The sequence below is a fragment of the Mirounga leonina genome, unplaced genomic scaffold (genome assembly GCF_011800145.1).
Source record: "Mirounga leonina isolate KUSES-001 unplaced genomic scaffold, KU_Mleo_1.0 Mir_197, whole genome shotgun sequence".
NCBI lineage: Eukaryota > Metazoa > Chordata > Mammalia > Carnivora > Phocidae > Mirounga > Mirounga leonina.
This window is the reverse complement of record NW_023270494.1, coordinates 4,513,666-4,529,508: the sequence shown is the minus strand read 5'-3', so window position 1 is coordinate 4,529,508 and position 15,843 is coordinate 4,513,666. Positions and strand designations below refer to the sequence as shown.

At 48.2% G+C, this 15,843-nt stretch overlaps 1 protein-coding gene across 4 annotated transcripts in view; it reads left to right on the top strand.

The window, feature by feature from the left end:
- The first annotated feature begins 5,243 nt into the window (after window positions 1-5,243).
- SEC14L1 (SEC14 like lipid binding 1) overlaps window positions 5,244-15,843 on the top strand; it is a 52,831-nt gene continuing 42,231 nt past the window's right edge. For 3 of the 4 annotated variants that reach the window (XM_035025915.1, XM_035025913.1, XM_035025916.1), the window contains exons 1-2: window positions 5,244-5,414; window positions 7,624-7,716. In XM_035025915.1, the coding sequence (XP_034881806.1) occupies window positions 7,654-7,716 (63 nt within the window). In that variant the 5' untranslated portion in view covers window positions 5,244-5,414; window positions 7,624-7,653. Of the gene's footprint in view, window positions 5,415-6,377; window positions 6,614-7,623; window positions 7,717-15,843 lie in introns of those variants that run through there. The other variant, XM_035025914.1, reaches the window with a different exon arrangement.

The window sequence follows — 15,843 nt, the reverse complement described above, 5'->3', positions numbered from 1 at the left end:
TGACCTTTGGTCTGTCCTTTGTTGACATTTGGTTGCTCCTGCCAGGCCAACCCCATCTCCATCTTGTGTGACCAGCAGAGGAGCAGCCTGGGGAGCAATTGCTAACTTGCTAAATCCCAATCTAGCTTACCATAGCTGCATCAGGGTCCCAGAAGCAAGGACTCTGTTTTGTAAACAAACAAACCAAAAAGAAGTATGATTGGGTTGGCTATTTGTATGTCTCTGAGCTGGAAGCCGAAAGGCCTCAGGTCATCTCCTTTGTTGTCCTAAATCTCATTGGATGAGCGCCCTGCTTCCCAGGGCACAGGGTAGCAAGTCTCTTACGCTGGGTTGCTTCCCTAGGCTCGGTGTCCTAGCTTGGTGACACAGAGGACAGAACAGGGTGAGGAGAGCACCACCCCCAAAGATGCCTCCGCTCAGTCCATGGTCTGGAGAGATGTGTTTAATGCACTCAGAATAAAGATCCAATCCAATGTAAGGCTCATGACTTCAACCCATCCAATATTTAATAGGGTTCTAGAAAATGGCAGGTGCCATGACAAGGAGAAGAAAATGAATGGATACAGTCCTAGGACCCAAGCAACTTACAATCTGATGGGACACAGACCTGATTCTCTTCCAATCTCATTGAAGGCAGTATGCCTTAAGTGGAAGTGCCAAGTTCATAGGCATATAGAAAAAGAACAGGTGACAGGAAAGGCTTTAGGGAGGGCTACAGAATTTACCAGCTACAGCTTCCATGTAGGAAGTCTTATCCCATTTCCATGTCTGCCCTATGCAGTAGGCTGAGCACCTGGAAGGCAAATCTGCTTTTATATAGTGTATCTTCCCACACTCCTGTGCTTAATGTGGTGTCTGAATAAATTAAGGAGCTGAATAAATGTTTGCTGAGTTAACAAAGGGATGAATAAATGAACAGAGTGGAGGTGGAAAGAAAGTCATTCTGGACAAAGGAAAGCTGGGGACAAGATTTATAGAAGATCTTAGATGACAGGCTTGGATACTTCAGTTTATTTCTGTCATCCATGTAGGTTTTGAGCCAAGGTGTAAGTTTGTGTTTGTGTTGTTTTGAAAGAGAATTCTGCCAGCAGCATTAAGAGGGCCCTGGAAGAAGGAAGGCTCTTTGGCAGCGAAACCAATTAAGGAAAGGGCAGCTTTGCCTCTCCAGATTGAAATGAGGTATTTTAGAAATGTGTCAGGTCAGATGATAATTTTGCAGATCTGACTTCTTGGCCTGAAGTTTTCCCAGGTTGGGAATGATGCAATGGTATTAGTGCAAGGCCACTGGATGACTGCCAGAGCTCCATTAGGAAATTGTGCCTGTGGGGTAAGCTACATTTTCCATACTTTTCCAGGCTGGAAACTGCCAGATGGCCCATGTCAGGAGAATCTGTCATGTTTTGCAAGGCTGTCTTTTACCATCAAGTGAGAAGGTAATCTCTTCCAGACATGGAGGAGAGTGGACATGTCCCTGGGACTGACCTGCAAGGGGCAAATGCCAGGGTGGGTTGAGCCCCAGGAGAATAAGATTAAGTGCCACTGGGCCTCTCACACAGCCTAGATGTTTAATTGACCCTGACTCTTAGTTACATTCAAAGGGATCATTCAGACCTTATTTCCTGTTTCTTTGGCTGTGGTGGGGAAGAGATTGGGGCTCTGCAGGCTGAAATTTGAGCTAAGACTGTCACCTGCCTCCCAGTGTCTTTCCTGCAATGACCCTCCTTAATCCATACCCTCAATCCTTTCAGTGTCACCAACTTCCCATGCTTTCCTTGGGATGACTCCTGAGAGCACTAAGAGCAATGGAGAAGATGTGGCTATAGGGACCAGGGACGGTGTCCCCAGCTCCGATTAATCCTGTTGGGAAAGATGTAACAGCCACAGCGTCGGTGCCCAGGCAGGTGTGAGCAGGCCATTGATACCACATCCTGACCACATCAGCCAGAGGTGGCCCCACGGAATGGCAGCTTCAGCTTCCAGCTCCTAGTGGTAACTCAGCTGAGCGACCCAAAGGAGCCAGAGGGTCTCTCTGTGGATGCCAGAACTGGGGAATCTTCGGTCTCCCTCCCAGGGCACCCATCAAGGCTTCCATCCACCAAATGAGAGGTGACAACAGACAGGTGAGGAGTTTACTAATAAAAATGCTCATCGAGCTGGGGCTTCACTCAGGGTGTCTTAGAATACTCTCCTAGTACGACTTTCAAGAGAGTCTGAAGAAGAGAGCAGGGGTGCTGTTGCAGACGAGGGAGGCCACATCATCTCCACTAGAGTTTCACAGTCCCACCAGTCCTGCCCTTTGCTCTGTGGCACACATACCCTGCATCGACAAAGTGTTGTTTGAGGAAGGGTGTTTCATCCTCTTTGCTCTCTCCTCCTACCTGCTGGCTGGGGGCCAAGGTGATACTGAGGTAAGGGCAAGGCAGTGAGACAGAAGGAACCCATGGTCCTGATGATGAGAAATGAGACCACCTGAATCCACACAGCTTAACTGTCAGGACTCCTGTGTCAACATGACTGACTCTTCATCTAGAGAATTCTTGCCTGGGGAAGATAAGACTGTAAACCAATAAATAGCTTCACTGTTTGCTTCAGGATACTCATGACAAATAATGTCTTCTAACAAAAGGTGGCTCATCTTGGCAAACAACTCCCCTCTCAGGATAGATTGCTCACTTGGACAAACAGCTTGTTTATCAGACAACTGTTTACTTAACAAGACTAGAATCTTCGAGACCTTTGACTTGTTGTGTCCACCAGGCCTCCACAACTACATCACACATTGGCCTGGTCCTTCTGAGGCCTCAGCTTTGAGAGACCTGCCTTGAACACTTAAGCTGAGACCCATACACCCTGAAATGTTCCCCCTGACCTCCCCCAGTTGACACACCAACAGTGTCTCCAGACTGACTCTGGTCCAGGTGGAGCTCTCTCCTGCTGTAGTTGCTTCAGTCACCTTGGCCTTGGTTTGGTTCATCAGCACGTTATTCTGATGGTCCTTTGGGGGAGCTGGCAATTGATATTGGTGATGGAGGCACCATACCAGCCCTGGACCTCATTCACAGGTGAGGGACATACACTGCTATTTTGTCATGACACTTTTACTTTGGGGTTCTGGTCACTGGCCGCCAAAGCTGATCCCCTGACTTCTCTGCTTTCCCCTCTACACTGTACTCATCTTTATGCCTCACACAGGGTCTGCCATATAGTAAGAGCTCTGCATACATGTGCTAACCAGACAGAGACTGCTTCTTTTCATTTAACTCTGTAGTATGTCCCTCAGTAGAGTTTCTTGTAGGTTTTGGACACTTGCGCAACAAAACTGATTTAAAAACAGACATACCATAATTTATACATCTAAACAAGTGTGGTTTCCTTCAAATTAGATTCCTTGGGAGTCTGTTCTTGTATCCCAACAATACTACTATTGCTTGAGACATTTTCAAATACCTCTTTTGTAATTATGTCTTGATTTGCCAGCCTCAGTGGTGACAGACCATCTTTTTTTGTGTGAAAAATGTTTTATTATTGTTAATTACAAACATATACAACAGTGGACACAATCATACAATGAACAATTATCAACTTAAGACCAGTCTTATTTCATCTAAGCCTTTACTCCCCCTTCTCCCCACCTGGCTTATTTTGAAGGTAATCCTAGACATCACATCATTTCACTCCAAAATATTTCAGCATGTCCCTAAGAGACAGGGCTTCTTTGAAAAATTTTAGCCATAATACCATATCCCGCCTAAAAAATTAGTAGTATTTTAGTATCACTGTATGTTCAAAGTGTTTAAGCTCCCTGGTTTTGTAAAACTTTGTGAAAATCAGGCTGGAAATCAAGTTCATATACTGCAATTGGTCGAAGTCTCAGGTCTGTTTTTTCTTGAAAAGTTTTAATTGAAGTGTACTATATACAGACAAAAGTGCAGGAGTCCTAAGTATATGGCTCAGTGATCTCCCAATCTCTTTTAGCCGCCCCCCCTCCCCCGTTTTTTCCTTTGGAATTTATCTGATAAAGAATGTGTTTGTCATGCAGCGTTTCCCACAGCTGATGGTTGGGCAGTTGCTTCCCCATGGTATCATTTGGCATGTTCCTCTGTTCTCTGTTCCCTGTAAATTGGTGGTTACACCTACAGACTTATCAAATCAGGTCAGTTTTCGGCAAGACCAATTTCACAGGTGCTGCTGTTTACTGCTACCGGGAGGCTCATCATTCCTGGGATGTCTCTTTTTGAAATCATCTTTTGAAGGTGGATGTGATTTTTACTAACAGGCCAAAGCCAGTCGGAGCTGAGTGTAGTGAGCAGTGTGGGTGCTCAAGTTGGAAAATGATGGTTTGCGAAAAACAAGGTGTGATCAAGTTATCAATGACGTTCTTGTGTGGCTGCTAAACTGGCCCTGAAGGAAATTCCAAAGCCGTTCCGGAAATGGGCTGTGCGGTGGCAGAGCATCCAGTGTGCAGCCACCCAGGGTGACTAATGCAAAGGGCACAGCAGTGACGCGTGTGGGTGGCCCTCTCCAGTCCTTCGCCCCCCTTAAGGACCCGCGTCTCAGCGTGCATCACACTCGGGCTTCAAAGCTGGCGCTGGAACTGCGCTGTCCCGCTGCAACGCAGCCCTCCTGGTCTCGAGGGGCTGACCTGGTCCCACGTCAGTCCCACTGCGGGGCCTGGACGTGTTGACAAGATGATGCTCGGTTCCCCCCAACCCCTCCCAAGCCCGGACACTCGCCTCAGCTGCATTACTCGGCGAGAATGTGGTCAGGGCACTGCAGGGGGAGGCCTGCCGCTCCTGAGCAGTGCCCAAAAAATGAGGAGGCACCGGACCTCCGGCGCTGGTCAGACCTCGGGGCAGCGCCCTGGCCTCAGCCCCCGGCAGCCGCAAAACCAGAAGGCCGGGGCGGGGACCCGCCTGCTCCAACTCAGCAGAACTCCCCGCCCAGCTCGCCACCCACTTTGGCGTCTCGCTCCGCCCCTCGGCCTAGCCCCGCCCCGTGACGCAGTCAGGGCGGAGCCAGCGGCCTCTAGTGAGACCAGCCGGTGCGTCAGGGCCTGCGCCAGCTCCGAGCTCCTCCCACGCCCGCCGGGCCCCCGAGATGGCGCCTGCGCAGCGCGGCGCGGCCCGGGTTGTGCCCCCTCCCCCTCCCCTAGCAACGGTCGTCGCGCCCGCCTCCGTCCTTCGGCCGCGCTCGCGCACGCGCGCTCTTTCCGCCGCCCGGCCCCGCCCTCCCCGTCACCCGTAACAACCACTCGAGCCTCGCCGCGCCCCTCCCGCTCGCGTACCCCGGTCCACTCCCCGGAACCCACCGCGGAGCTGCGGCCGCCGGCAGTGGAACGGCGACGGCATCACGGAGCCGCCGGCATGAGCGCCCCCCGCCGCCCCGCGTCCCGGGCCCGGCCTTTCTGACAAGAGGTAGGCGCGCGTCGCCGCGGCGGGCTCCGAGCGCGCCCCCGGCCCCTCCCAGCGCCGCGGGGCTCTCCGCGGCCCCTCGGCTTCCTCGGCCCGGGAGGGAGGGGGCCCAGCGCCCCCGCTTCCCCGGGTGCCCCGCGGAGCCCCCGCCTTCGCACTCCGGGAGCCCTCCCCGCGGGAAGCCGAGTTTGGGGTCCAAGTCCGCCCTCGGCTGCCCACCCGCGGGCTGGCCGGGGCTGGGGGCGCGGGGCCCGCCGGGCTGGACTCCCTGGACCGGCCCGAGGGCCCGGCCGCCCCTCCGCCTGCGCGCGGTGGACTCCCTGGGTCTGGCCATTGGCTAATTTTTAAGCACCAATTGTCATGCAATAGAGGCTGCCCTGGTCCAGGATGCCCCTTGGCCGTTGTAACTCCGGATTCCCGCGTAGGACGTTTCCCTGGACCGGAGCCGCCGAAGCTGGGCACTGGCAGGAGTTCAGAAGCTCGTGAATTAGCAGGTTCCCCAGCGTAGTCACTCTGGGTTCTTCCGGGCAGTGGAATCCTGAATGGGTGTTAGAGTATCTTCACCGAGCATTCCGCTTTTTAAGGCTCCTCCAACCCCCGCATCCCTTTTTATACCCTGTGACCAGCCTCCCCGTCTCTGGGCGATGCTCTGAAGTTAATTTTCCCACTTTTAAAATTGTACACCGGCATTGTTAGGTTTGCAAAACGAAATGGAACGTGGTCCCCGCGCATCAGGACCTGCCAGTCCCAGAATCGGTATTAATGCCGGCTTCCAGTGGAGTGACGTGGAGGACTCCGGAGTATGGCTCTGAGTGTCAGGATTTCAGAGTTGGAAGTCCTTCGAGATTACCTCACCTCAAACCTCATTTTACAGAGGTGAAACTGAGTCCGAGGGAAGTCAAATGACTGGCTTGAGGTCACCGGGAGTAATTGTGTAACATGCCAGTATACTGTTGTCCACCATGACCTGTTCTTGCGGAGAGAGATGCTAAACAAACATACCAGAGAGAGTTCCAGACCTGGCTAAATGCAATACTATAGATAAGAATCTTCTGAAATAAAATATATCTCCATACTTTTTTTTTTTTTAATTACAGCTAGACTTTAGGCTCCTTGAGGATATTCCATTTTGTATATTTGAATATCCTCTGGCCATATTCAGCATGAAGTAACATTCTTAATGATTATTCTCAGCAGGACAGGTAGGCTCTTTGGATTTATTTTTCTTCCTCACTTTTAAGCATTTTTTTTTTTTTTAAGATTTTATTTATTTGCGAGAGAGAGAATGAGAGACAGAGAGCATGAGAGGGAGGAGGGTCAGAGGGAGAAGCAGACTCCCTGCCGAGCAGGGAGCCCGATGTGGGACTCGATCCCGGGACTCCAGGATCATGACCTGAGCCGAAGGCAGTCGCTTAACCGACTGAGCCACCCAGGCGCCCTCTTCCTCACTTTTAAATAGGGAATCAAAGTCACGCAAAGGACTCCAAAAAAAGTGTGTTTTTCAGAAAAATGCTGAAAAAGGCTGGCCCCAGAGTGGGAATAGGTACCTTGCAGGAGGATTCCTTCCTCTGAGAAGTAGGCTCCAGCATTTAGTGGATTAATGACAGGTATCCCAGCTGTTTGAGGCTGGAAGTTCCACCCAGCTGGAGTGCTTGGTGTTGCTGCCATTGGAAGACAGGTCTCTGGAATTGTAGTCTATGCAGTTAGAAAACAGGGATTGCCAAGTTTACTTTGAAGCTAGCTTTTGAGGAGTATTCCATAATTTGAAATACAATAGTATTTTTTCCCATTTTTATTTTTGTGTGTCTTCAGACTTAATATCTTCAAATGCCATCATTTTTATTTGGTTTCTTGTAGAAGTTGTGGAAGAGTAAATGATTCAAGAACTAATAATTGGACCATGTAACATTTCAGTGCTGGAAAGAACTGGGATCCTGTACCCAGCCCAGCCCCTGAAGAGGCCCCAGGAGGCAGAGCAGAACTGTTTCCCTCATGACACTTGGACTTCCTTCACCTTTTCTTACTGTCTAATTACCTTCTCCTTCCTTGTATAGTCCAAGTGTCATCTTTGGGTTTTTGTGTGTAGAGAATTATGTGACCTATTGAGGTCCCTTTCTACAGTTAGACTGTGGTATGATGAGTAAATGCAGACTTAATTTTTTCCAGACTTAATCATGGTTTTTTTTAAATCATATATATTTGTGTTTTGCAGGTGTGAGAGGATTGCTGTTGTGTTACAATCATGGTGCAGAAATACCAGTCACCAGTGAGGGTGTATAAACACCCCTTCGAATTAATTATGGCTGTAAGTACTTTACATTTTAATTTAGTCTTTGGCTTTTTTTTTTTTAAGTATTCAAATTTGATGATCTGTAAACGGATGTTAATGTTATAATTTGTTTCCATTGCTCCGCTTTTACTTATTCTGTTTTTATGCTTATGATCCGGATCTAGAGTTCATGAAATGTTTTTAAACCGTAAATCTCTAAAAATGAAAACCTGCATGTTTGTTTTTTACAAATGCATCTCTGGTTAATATGTGAATTTGAGTTAATTCTCTCTTTGAAAACACAGAAGTGGGATTCTGAAAATACTTCTGGATTTTGGTCTTTTTGTTTGTTGAAGTAGAAAAGGGATGTGGAGAGTGGTTTTTTCCCTCTGCTGCTCATTCAGAAGCGCGCTCTGGTTGTCAGGGAATTTACTTACATAGCAATGAGCACTATGGGATGGAGTTTAATTTAGATTATTCTAACGACTCTGCTGAATGAGTTTTTCCCCTTGACATCAAGTTCATGAGGCATAGTAGAATTCCACAAACAGGGTCACTCAAGTCTTAATTTTCTTTGTTATTTATCTGAAGAGTTTGGCTGAAAATAAGCATTTCACCAGATGCAAAACAAATCTCCTCCAATCACTTTTAGAATATTTTTGGGTACTCCTTCTTCTCCTTTCTTTTCTGTGTTGCTGTTAAGGTGTAATGTAACCTGCGTACAGGAAATGCTCTTGTCATGAACGTAACGATGAAAATGCCAAACTAGACCAAGATCAAGATCCAGAACATACCAGCCCAGCAAGAAATCCCACTTGCCCCTTCCCTCCCACCTCAAAGTCAGCCACTGCTCTGACTTCGCTGCTCTGACTTCGAACACCATTTATGAGTGTTCACTGTTTCTGTTCTATATTTAACTAGAAACTCAGGTGGTGTTTTTGCGTCTGGCTGCTTCTGCGCAACCTTGTTTGTGAGATTTATCCGGAGCAATATGGTTTTGAAAAGTAACCCCCAAAACGCAAGTCCTCTCAAGGAAACAATTTAAATTTAGGGAATTTTTTAAAATTGAGACATAATTTACATACAGTGAGATGGTCACGTTAACATTAGGTGTACAGTTTGATCAGTTTTGATGAAAGAGTGACCCACACCTCTGTCAAGATGCAGAACCTTTCCATCCAGTACCTCAGAAAGTTCCCTTGTACCTCTTCTCGGTCAATGTGAGGTTTTGGGGGTTTTTCTTTTGGCACGGGGGTGGTGTTTTTAGTTCTGTATTTCCCTTTTTTTTTTTTTTTTTTTAAGATTTTACTTTTACGTAATCTCTACACCCTGTGTGGGGCTCGAACTCCCAAACCCAAGATCAAGAGTCGTGTGTTTGACTGATGGAGCCAGCCCGGCGCCACCGTGTTTCCCTTAAAACCAGGACTGTTCAGTATTTTATGTTAATGGTTTATCGGAGAGGCTTGTTTCCTGTTTGCATGTTATGTGTACTGCTTTGGCTTTTGGTTGTATGCAGCAAAGACCCACTCCAGAGAGCTTGAGAAGGGGTATTGTTCGAGGGAACACATGTGGTGTGATGTGGTGATGTGAATCGCACAGAAATGCAGGAATGCGAGCTGGCTGGGCTGAGCTCCAAGAACTGGGCGTTGGAAGGTGGTTCCCGGCAGCTCTGGGGAATGTTGGCTGCAGTTGTCGCTGGAACTTCACCCTGTGGGACTCGGCCTTGCTCCATAGGGGGGAGCCTCTCTTCCCCGTCTCCTGCCAGTCTCCTGCCAGTCGGCTGCTTTGCTCACTCCTGGTTTTCCCTCCCCTGTGGCTTCAGCTCTGGTGCTGTTTTAGCTGTTCAAAGCCCCTCCAAGCCCTAGTTCAACTTTGTGGCATTTCTCGTTGCTTTCTTTCAGTTTCTAAGTGACCGAGTCTTGTCGTGTGTCAGATTCTAGAGAGACTCGATCTGGGCATCTTTCCCCTGGAGCGAGGATGTAGGTTATTGGCCAGGCTGTGGATTATTTGCCCAGGGTTGGTGGCCTAACCCTTTTCAGTTGGCAGAGGCTGGTGGAGTTGGGGGAGAGGTGTGGGGAGCAGTGGAGCCCAGTGGCCCCCTGTGAGGCTGAGAACTGCCCCAGGGGCTGGCCAGGCCAGATTGGCAGGGGAACACAGGAGCCAGGAGTCAGGGGTGGTGTGTTCTGTTCTCTAAAACGTTAAGTACGATCTGAAAAGCTCAGTGCTACCCTGATTGATTGAGGCAAAGGTTTTTTGGTCTCTTCTGCAGACACTAGATTAATAAAGAGGAGTTTTGACTAATGATCAACTTCCCTATTTTCCTTACTTGACTATTTTCAAAATGGTGAAGTTTGTCCTGCCCATTTTATACATGGATTTACAGGAGAATTTGAAATTCAAGTTCTGAACCATCCCCCCAGGCTTTTAAAATTAACTCATTTTTAAATTGCTTTTGTTTTGAGGCAAAAAACGAGGTAGTCATTTTCTTTTGGGTTGTGGAAAGTATTTTTTAATCTGAAAATGAAATAAGTTCTTCCATAATGAGATAGAAGCTAGAGTGTTTTAAGTCCTTAGTGATTTTTGTGTGGTGTCATTGGCCACTTTTCGGACTGAAATTGTACGTCATAAAATTCTCTTTATTTACCTTGCTTTATTACTATTTCTTGCATTGAGAAGAAACAGTAGTGTAATAGAATAAGTCTGGAAATATTCTTTGCAGTTCTTCAGGGTGAGGAGAGACACAAAGCAAGAACAGAACTACAGCATCAAGGGATTTACTTTTTTATTTTTTTAATTAAACTTTTAATTTCAAGATACTTTTAGATATACATGCAATCATAAGAAATAATACAGAAAGATCCCATGTACCCTTACCCATTTTTGTCCAATGGGAACATCTTGCAAAACTATAATACTGTATCACAACCAAGATACTGATATTCATACAGTCAAGATACAGAGCATTTCCATCCCCACAAAGATCCTCAGGTTGCCCTTTTTAAGTAAGCTCCACACCTCGCGTGGGGCTCGAACCTGCAACCCAGAGCCCAAGAGTCCCATGCCCTACCGACTGAGCCAGCCAGGTGCCCCTCGAGGGAAAGCGTTTTGAGAGAGCGCCACAGCGAGTGCGGGGTAGTGGTGGGAGTGCCGGGGCGCTGCGGGTGGTTGATTGGAGGCTCCGAATCTTGCTTCATGGGGGGTCCCTGGGGGGAGGAGACTGTTGGGGAAAATACCACTCAGTGAGCACATGGCCTTGTCTGTCAAGCAGGGGTGCGACGGAGGGTAGTATTGCCAGAAAATGGTTCAGGTGGAAATTGCCTACTGTAAATAGCGACATGGTGGACATCAGATTTGTTAATTGCATTTGATTGAGTTAATGAAAATTTATCATTTGTTTTGGGATCAGTATACCCATAGCACGAAGAAATCTTGTTGATGTTCCTATTGATTTGTAAATGGCAAACAAGCAAGATGGAGGTGGAGTTTTCCAGCGGGCCCTTGGAGCATTTTAAGGGCTTGCTTTTGTGAGACGTTTGCCCAGAAACAGCACGTTAGAGCTTCAGTGAGCGGAGAAATGGCCTGAAAGCCCCGTCTCACCTCAGAGGATGAGGAGCCCGAGGTGCACTTAGTGGCGGAGATCTGCTTCCCAAGTCCGTCATTCCTTGCACCCTGCAGGGGCTTCCCAAGGTTCTTGTTCCCCAGGATGCCTCTGACTTGTCCAGCCTCTGCCCGGGCTGTTGGGAGGCATGTTGAATCCATGAAGGACACTTAAAAGATTTCGGGTCTTGCCCAGGCGGAGCGAGGGGATCCCACAGAGCAGGAGCTTGGCATGGCAGGGAGGACTCTGATGATGCGCTTGCGGGAGGGTGTTTCATGTTGACATTTCTTGGGGAAAACAGATTTATTTACTTATTTATTTATATATATATATATAAAGGTTTTATTTATTTGACAGAGAGAAAGACAGCCAGAGAGGGAACACAAGCAGGGGGAGTGGGAGAGGGAGAAGCAGGCTTCCTGTGGAGCAGGGAGCCTGATGCGGGGCTCGATCCCAGGACCCTGGGATCATGACCTGAGCCGAAGGCAGACGCTTAATGACTGAGCCACCCAGGCACCCCGGGAAAACAGTTTTAAAATGAAACATCTTCAGGCACAGCTTTCCCCCTCCTGACGTCACAGGCCTCTTACTACCAACCCGAGGAGGGGTGAAGGAGCTAGGGAGCGGGAGGGCGACCGGGAGGGGGCCCGGTACCTCTGGGTGCGGGTGCGGGGAGAGGAGAAGGCCTGCCGCCGTCCTCTGCGGCCCAGGGAGCTCTGTGCCAGAACGCACAAGTAGGGCGAGGACTGGCCTCTCCTCCCTTTCCTCCCGAGGACAGCTGTCGTTTTGACCCGGTGGAGCGCGTGCTGGGAGAGGCCCCACCGCATGCCCCGCCGCCCCCCCGCACTGGCATGGTGCGCCCGGGCCCGCTCTCAGGAGCACCGGCCTTCTTCCAGCCTCCCCCCCCCGCCCCCCCGCCATCTGTGGCCCAGCAGACACAGCCTCTGATTGTGCCCTCGGGTCCCCCGTTTCTGTCCCTTTCTCTCCTGGCACTGCCCGAGTCAGTTGTTTTCTTGTTCCGTCTTGTACGCCTTCAGGTCACCCCGCGTTCTGCTGCCAGACGCTGTGTCCACGTGGCAGTCCCATTTGGGTGACCTCTTACTATCTCACCCGCTCTAAACTCCCGTGCTCTTCCTCGAGGACCTTCCTTGAAGTAAGTAACCTTACTTCACAAACATGCATTTTTAAATCTATTCTGTGCTGTTCTGGTTGCCACACAGTGTTTTTCCGGCCCTTTCACCCTTTTGACACTTCCTTCCTCGCCTTAGCTGCTTGCTTTTCCCCGTCTGTTTCTTTGAATCTCGGTCCTGCTGACCTAGCCCCTTCCCCAGGCCTCTGAGGGACCGCTCGTGTCTCTCTCCCTTTCCTCGACTCCTTTTTTATCAGGGTCGTCAGGGTTAGCTACTTCCCCTGCTAACTAGAGTTTCTTTTATTCTCAGGGTTCCATACAACTATTGTATATGTTCCTCAGGGGCAGTGACTTTGCAGATTATTTCCCCTGTTCCCTCAAGTGTTGGCCCTAAACACGTAGTAGGCTCTTGGATTGCACTTGGTCAGCTGATGTCTGTGCGCAGGAACTTTGCATGTGAGGACTTGGGAAGTGGGTCTGTTGGAAACTCAGATCTAAAATGTAACTCTACGGTCTGTTTTCAGATAAGAGATTTATGTTTTCTCTGTGGAATAAAAGTAACGCACTATGATCCTTCAATTAACCAATACTTTCCTTAGTAACAGAGCCCTTTTGTGATGAATTTGACTTTTTTTTTTTTTTACATCTTCATAAATTATACGAAGCTCTGTTGACAGGCACCTTACTAGTAGTTTAAGCAGTGTACTTTTATAGGTTGAGCAAACAGAAAAGCTATTTGCCAGTGTACGGTTGTTGATTAAATGGCCCACCACCACTAAATTTGCTTTTGCTCTTCTCTCTTATTTTTGTTTGTTTCATTCTTTGTGTTTTTAGCCCCTTTTCCCTTTCCCCAGGTGTCTCCTGGCTTCCCACTAAGACCAGATGATGAAGGCAGGAAGGAGAGATTTGCTGAGTTGGGTGCACATCTAATCCCTGCCACAAATTAGCTGGGTGACCCAGTGACTAGGCCAGTTACCTAGTGTAAGGCTGTGGTGTGGAGGAATTAGCCCGCAGATAGGAAAGTAGAGAGGACAGGGCCTAGTGATACCTGTGCCCTCCCCTCTTCCTTCTTAACATCCAGCCTTTTGCCTACTTCCAAATATGAGGTGAAATGAATCAGTAAGTAAATGACTTCTCTGAATGTGCATATTTCTTTTATTTTTAAGACTTCTTTTAGATTAAACAGGCATTTGTACTTATATTTAGGCTTTATTTCCTGTATCAAAACAGCAGGGGACACCTGTGGGGACCCCAGGTAGACTTGTATGTGTGACTGCAGTGTGAGAAGAGCCTCACGTTGAGCTGAACCGAGTCTGGTCTTTTTGGGGTGAGAGCGAGGTGTGCAGAAATCCGAGAAATAGAGTGCTTCCTGAGGAGGTGGCTTGGCACACAAGCCACCCACTTTCAGATTGTTCCTCGGGTTGGTTGGGGTGGAGGAGCACAAGTCCCGCTGGAACCCAGACTTGCTTTGTCCTTGCTCACTCTTTCTGGCAGCTGGCTGCCTCTGGAAGCCCTGTCCGTTCTCCTGAAGAAATTTTGAGCCACCTGTCCCACTTTTCACTGTTTTTCCCTCTGACCTGAGTTGCATGCACGTTGGGTTTTGAGCAGCATTTAGTTTGAAGTGTTGTCATCCCGTCTCTCATTGTTCTTCTCGAAGCACTCTTCTTCCTCTCATCCTGGATTTCGTCCCTGGGCCTTTGGCATCCCTGACTCTGGTTTCCCAGTTTCTCATGGTGATACTGAAATACATCCTCTCGTTGACCGAGGTGGTATTAGATGTTCGGGCAGCCTGATAGGCGGTAGGATTTGTTTTTACTCAGAGGTGAATAAGCAGTGTTCGTGTATTTTGGGTAGCTGACTTTAAACAATTTATTCAAGTCTAGGAATGGAGGGAAGTGATCCAATTTCTCTGATGGTGTATTAAGGTCAGTTTTCAGTGGGGGGACGCTGTACTCTTCTCATTTATAGGGTGTTCGAGTGCTGCAGTGTGAGTCCTATTGCATTTAATACAAGCTGGGGCCTAATTAGTCAGGCTTACTTAGTTTTGGAAATGGACAATTATAGTACACTTTCATCACATGCCACTTTGTATAGAACTAGGCATCTTCCCTTCTCTTACACCCACTTGCCAGCACATTATGCATTCCGAATTATTTTTAATGTGCTAGGGTGAAGACAGTTGTGGCTCAGTAGGAAATATCCAAAGGAGATATAAAGCAGGATCTGACTCAGCTCCTTGCCTCTTTGATTTATCTGTTTTTGTGAAAACACAAAAACCCCGAAACCTTGTATTATGGACATTTTCAAGCATATATGAGTAGAGAGGATGAAATGTCCAGTTAATGCCACTGGCCCATCACTCCACTCCGGCAGGAACAGCGCTTTGCCACCAACTATTGCGTCATCTATCCCCCCTCCCCTTTTTTCTTTTCCTGGTGTATTTAGAGCAGATTTCAGGCGTCTTGTAAACTCATCCATAACTCCTTCAGCATGTATCTCTAAACAGTAAGGACCTTTTTCTTTTGTAAACTCCATTGCCATGTCATCATCACATTTAATGAAAACACCGTGTTCAGACTTTTCTCGACTGTCTAGAACGATGTCTTTTCAGATATTGTTTGGTTCCTGCTCCAGATCAGCCATCGCTCTTGGTTTTTGTGTCTTCAGTCTTCACACTTCTCCCACATTCTCCCTTCCCTTTGTTTCCTTTCACGCCCTCACTTTGTTAGAGAAGCTGGGTCATCGCCCAGTCCCGTCCTCTTAACCTTTGGCTTACTAATGGTTCACGGTAGCAGATAGGAGCCCATGCAGCCTTGGGTCAGTTCAGCGACTCTAGCAGCCCCGTTGAAATGCTTGATGGTGGAGATTGGCTTTATTTATTTCGTGGCAAAAACCTGCTGCTCCTCTTTGGTCCCAGTGACCCTCTTCAAGAATGCTGAATTGCAAGTAAGATGCAAAATACTCCTGGGTTTATTTATAGTTACTTTTTAACCCACTTCATTGGTCCTAATGTTTCACACAGAAAGCAGTTGAAAGGAGTTCATCTATTGGCCGTTCTGATTGAGAGGGTTTGTGTGTAGCAGGAGCAGAGCAGCGGGTGCTGGTGGAGGCCTGGCTGGGGGCTGGTGAGGTCGGGGGGCAGTGGTCTGCGGGGTCTGGCTATCGGCGGTTCTTCCATCTGAGCCCTGGGTAGGGATATCAGGCTGGTTGGAGAAGCGTCCACAGAGAAGTTGACTGAAGAGAGGACTTGGCTTGCTGGTGTCATAACTGATTCTTCTTTCTTGATTTTAACCTCTACAGGGGGGAAACAGTTTTGTGTATTTCTAGGGGAGTGATTTTACATGTTGAAACAGAGAGCATATACTGCATTCAAATTCTTTTGCAAGGTACAATTTGATGTTAGGGGAACTAGCCTTTTTTTGTTTTTTAGTGAAAA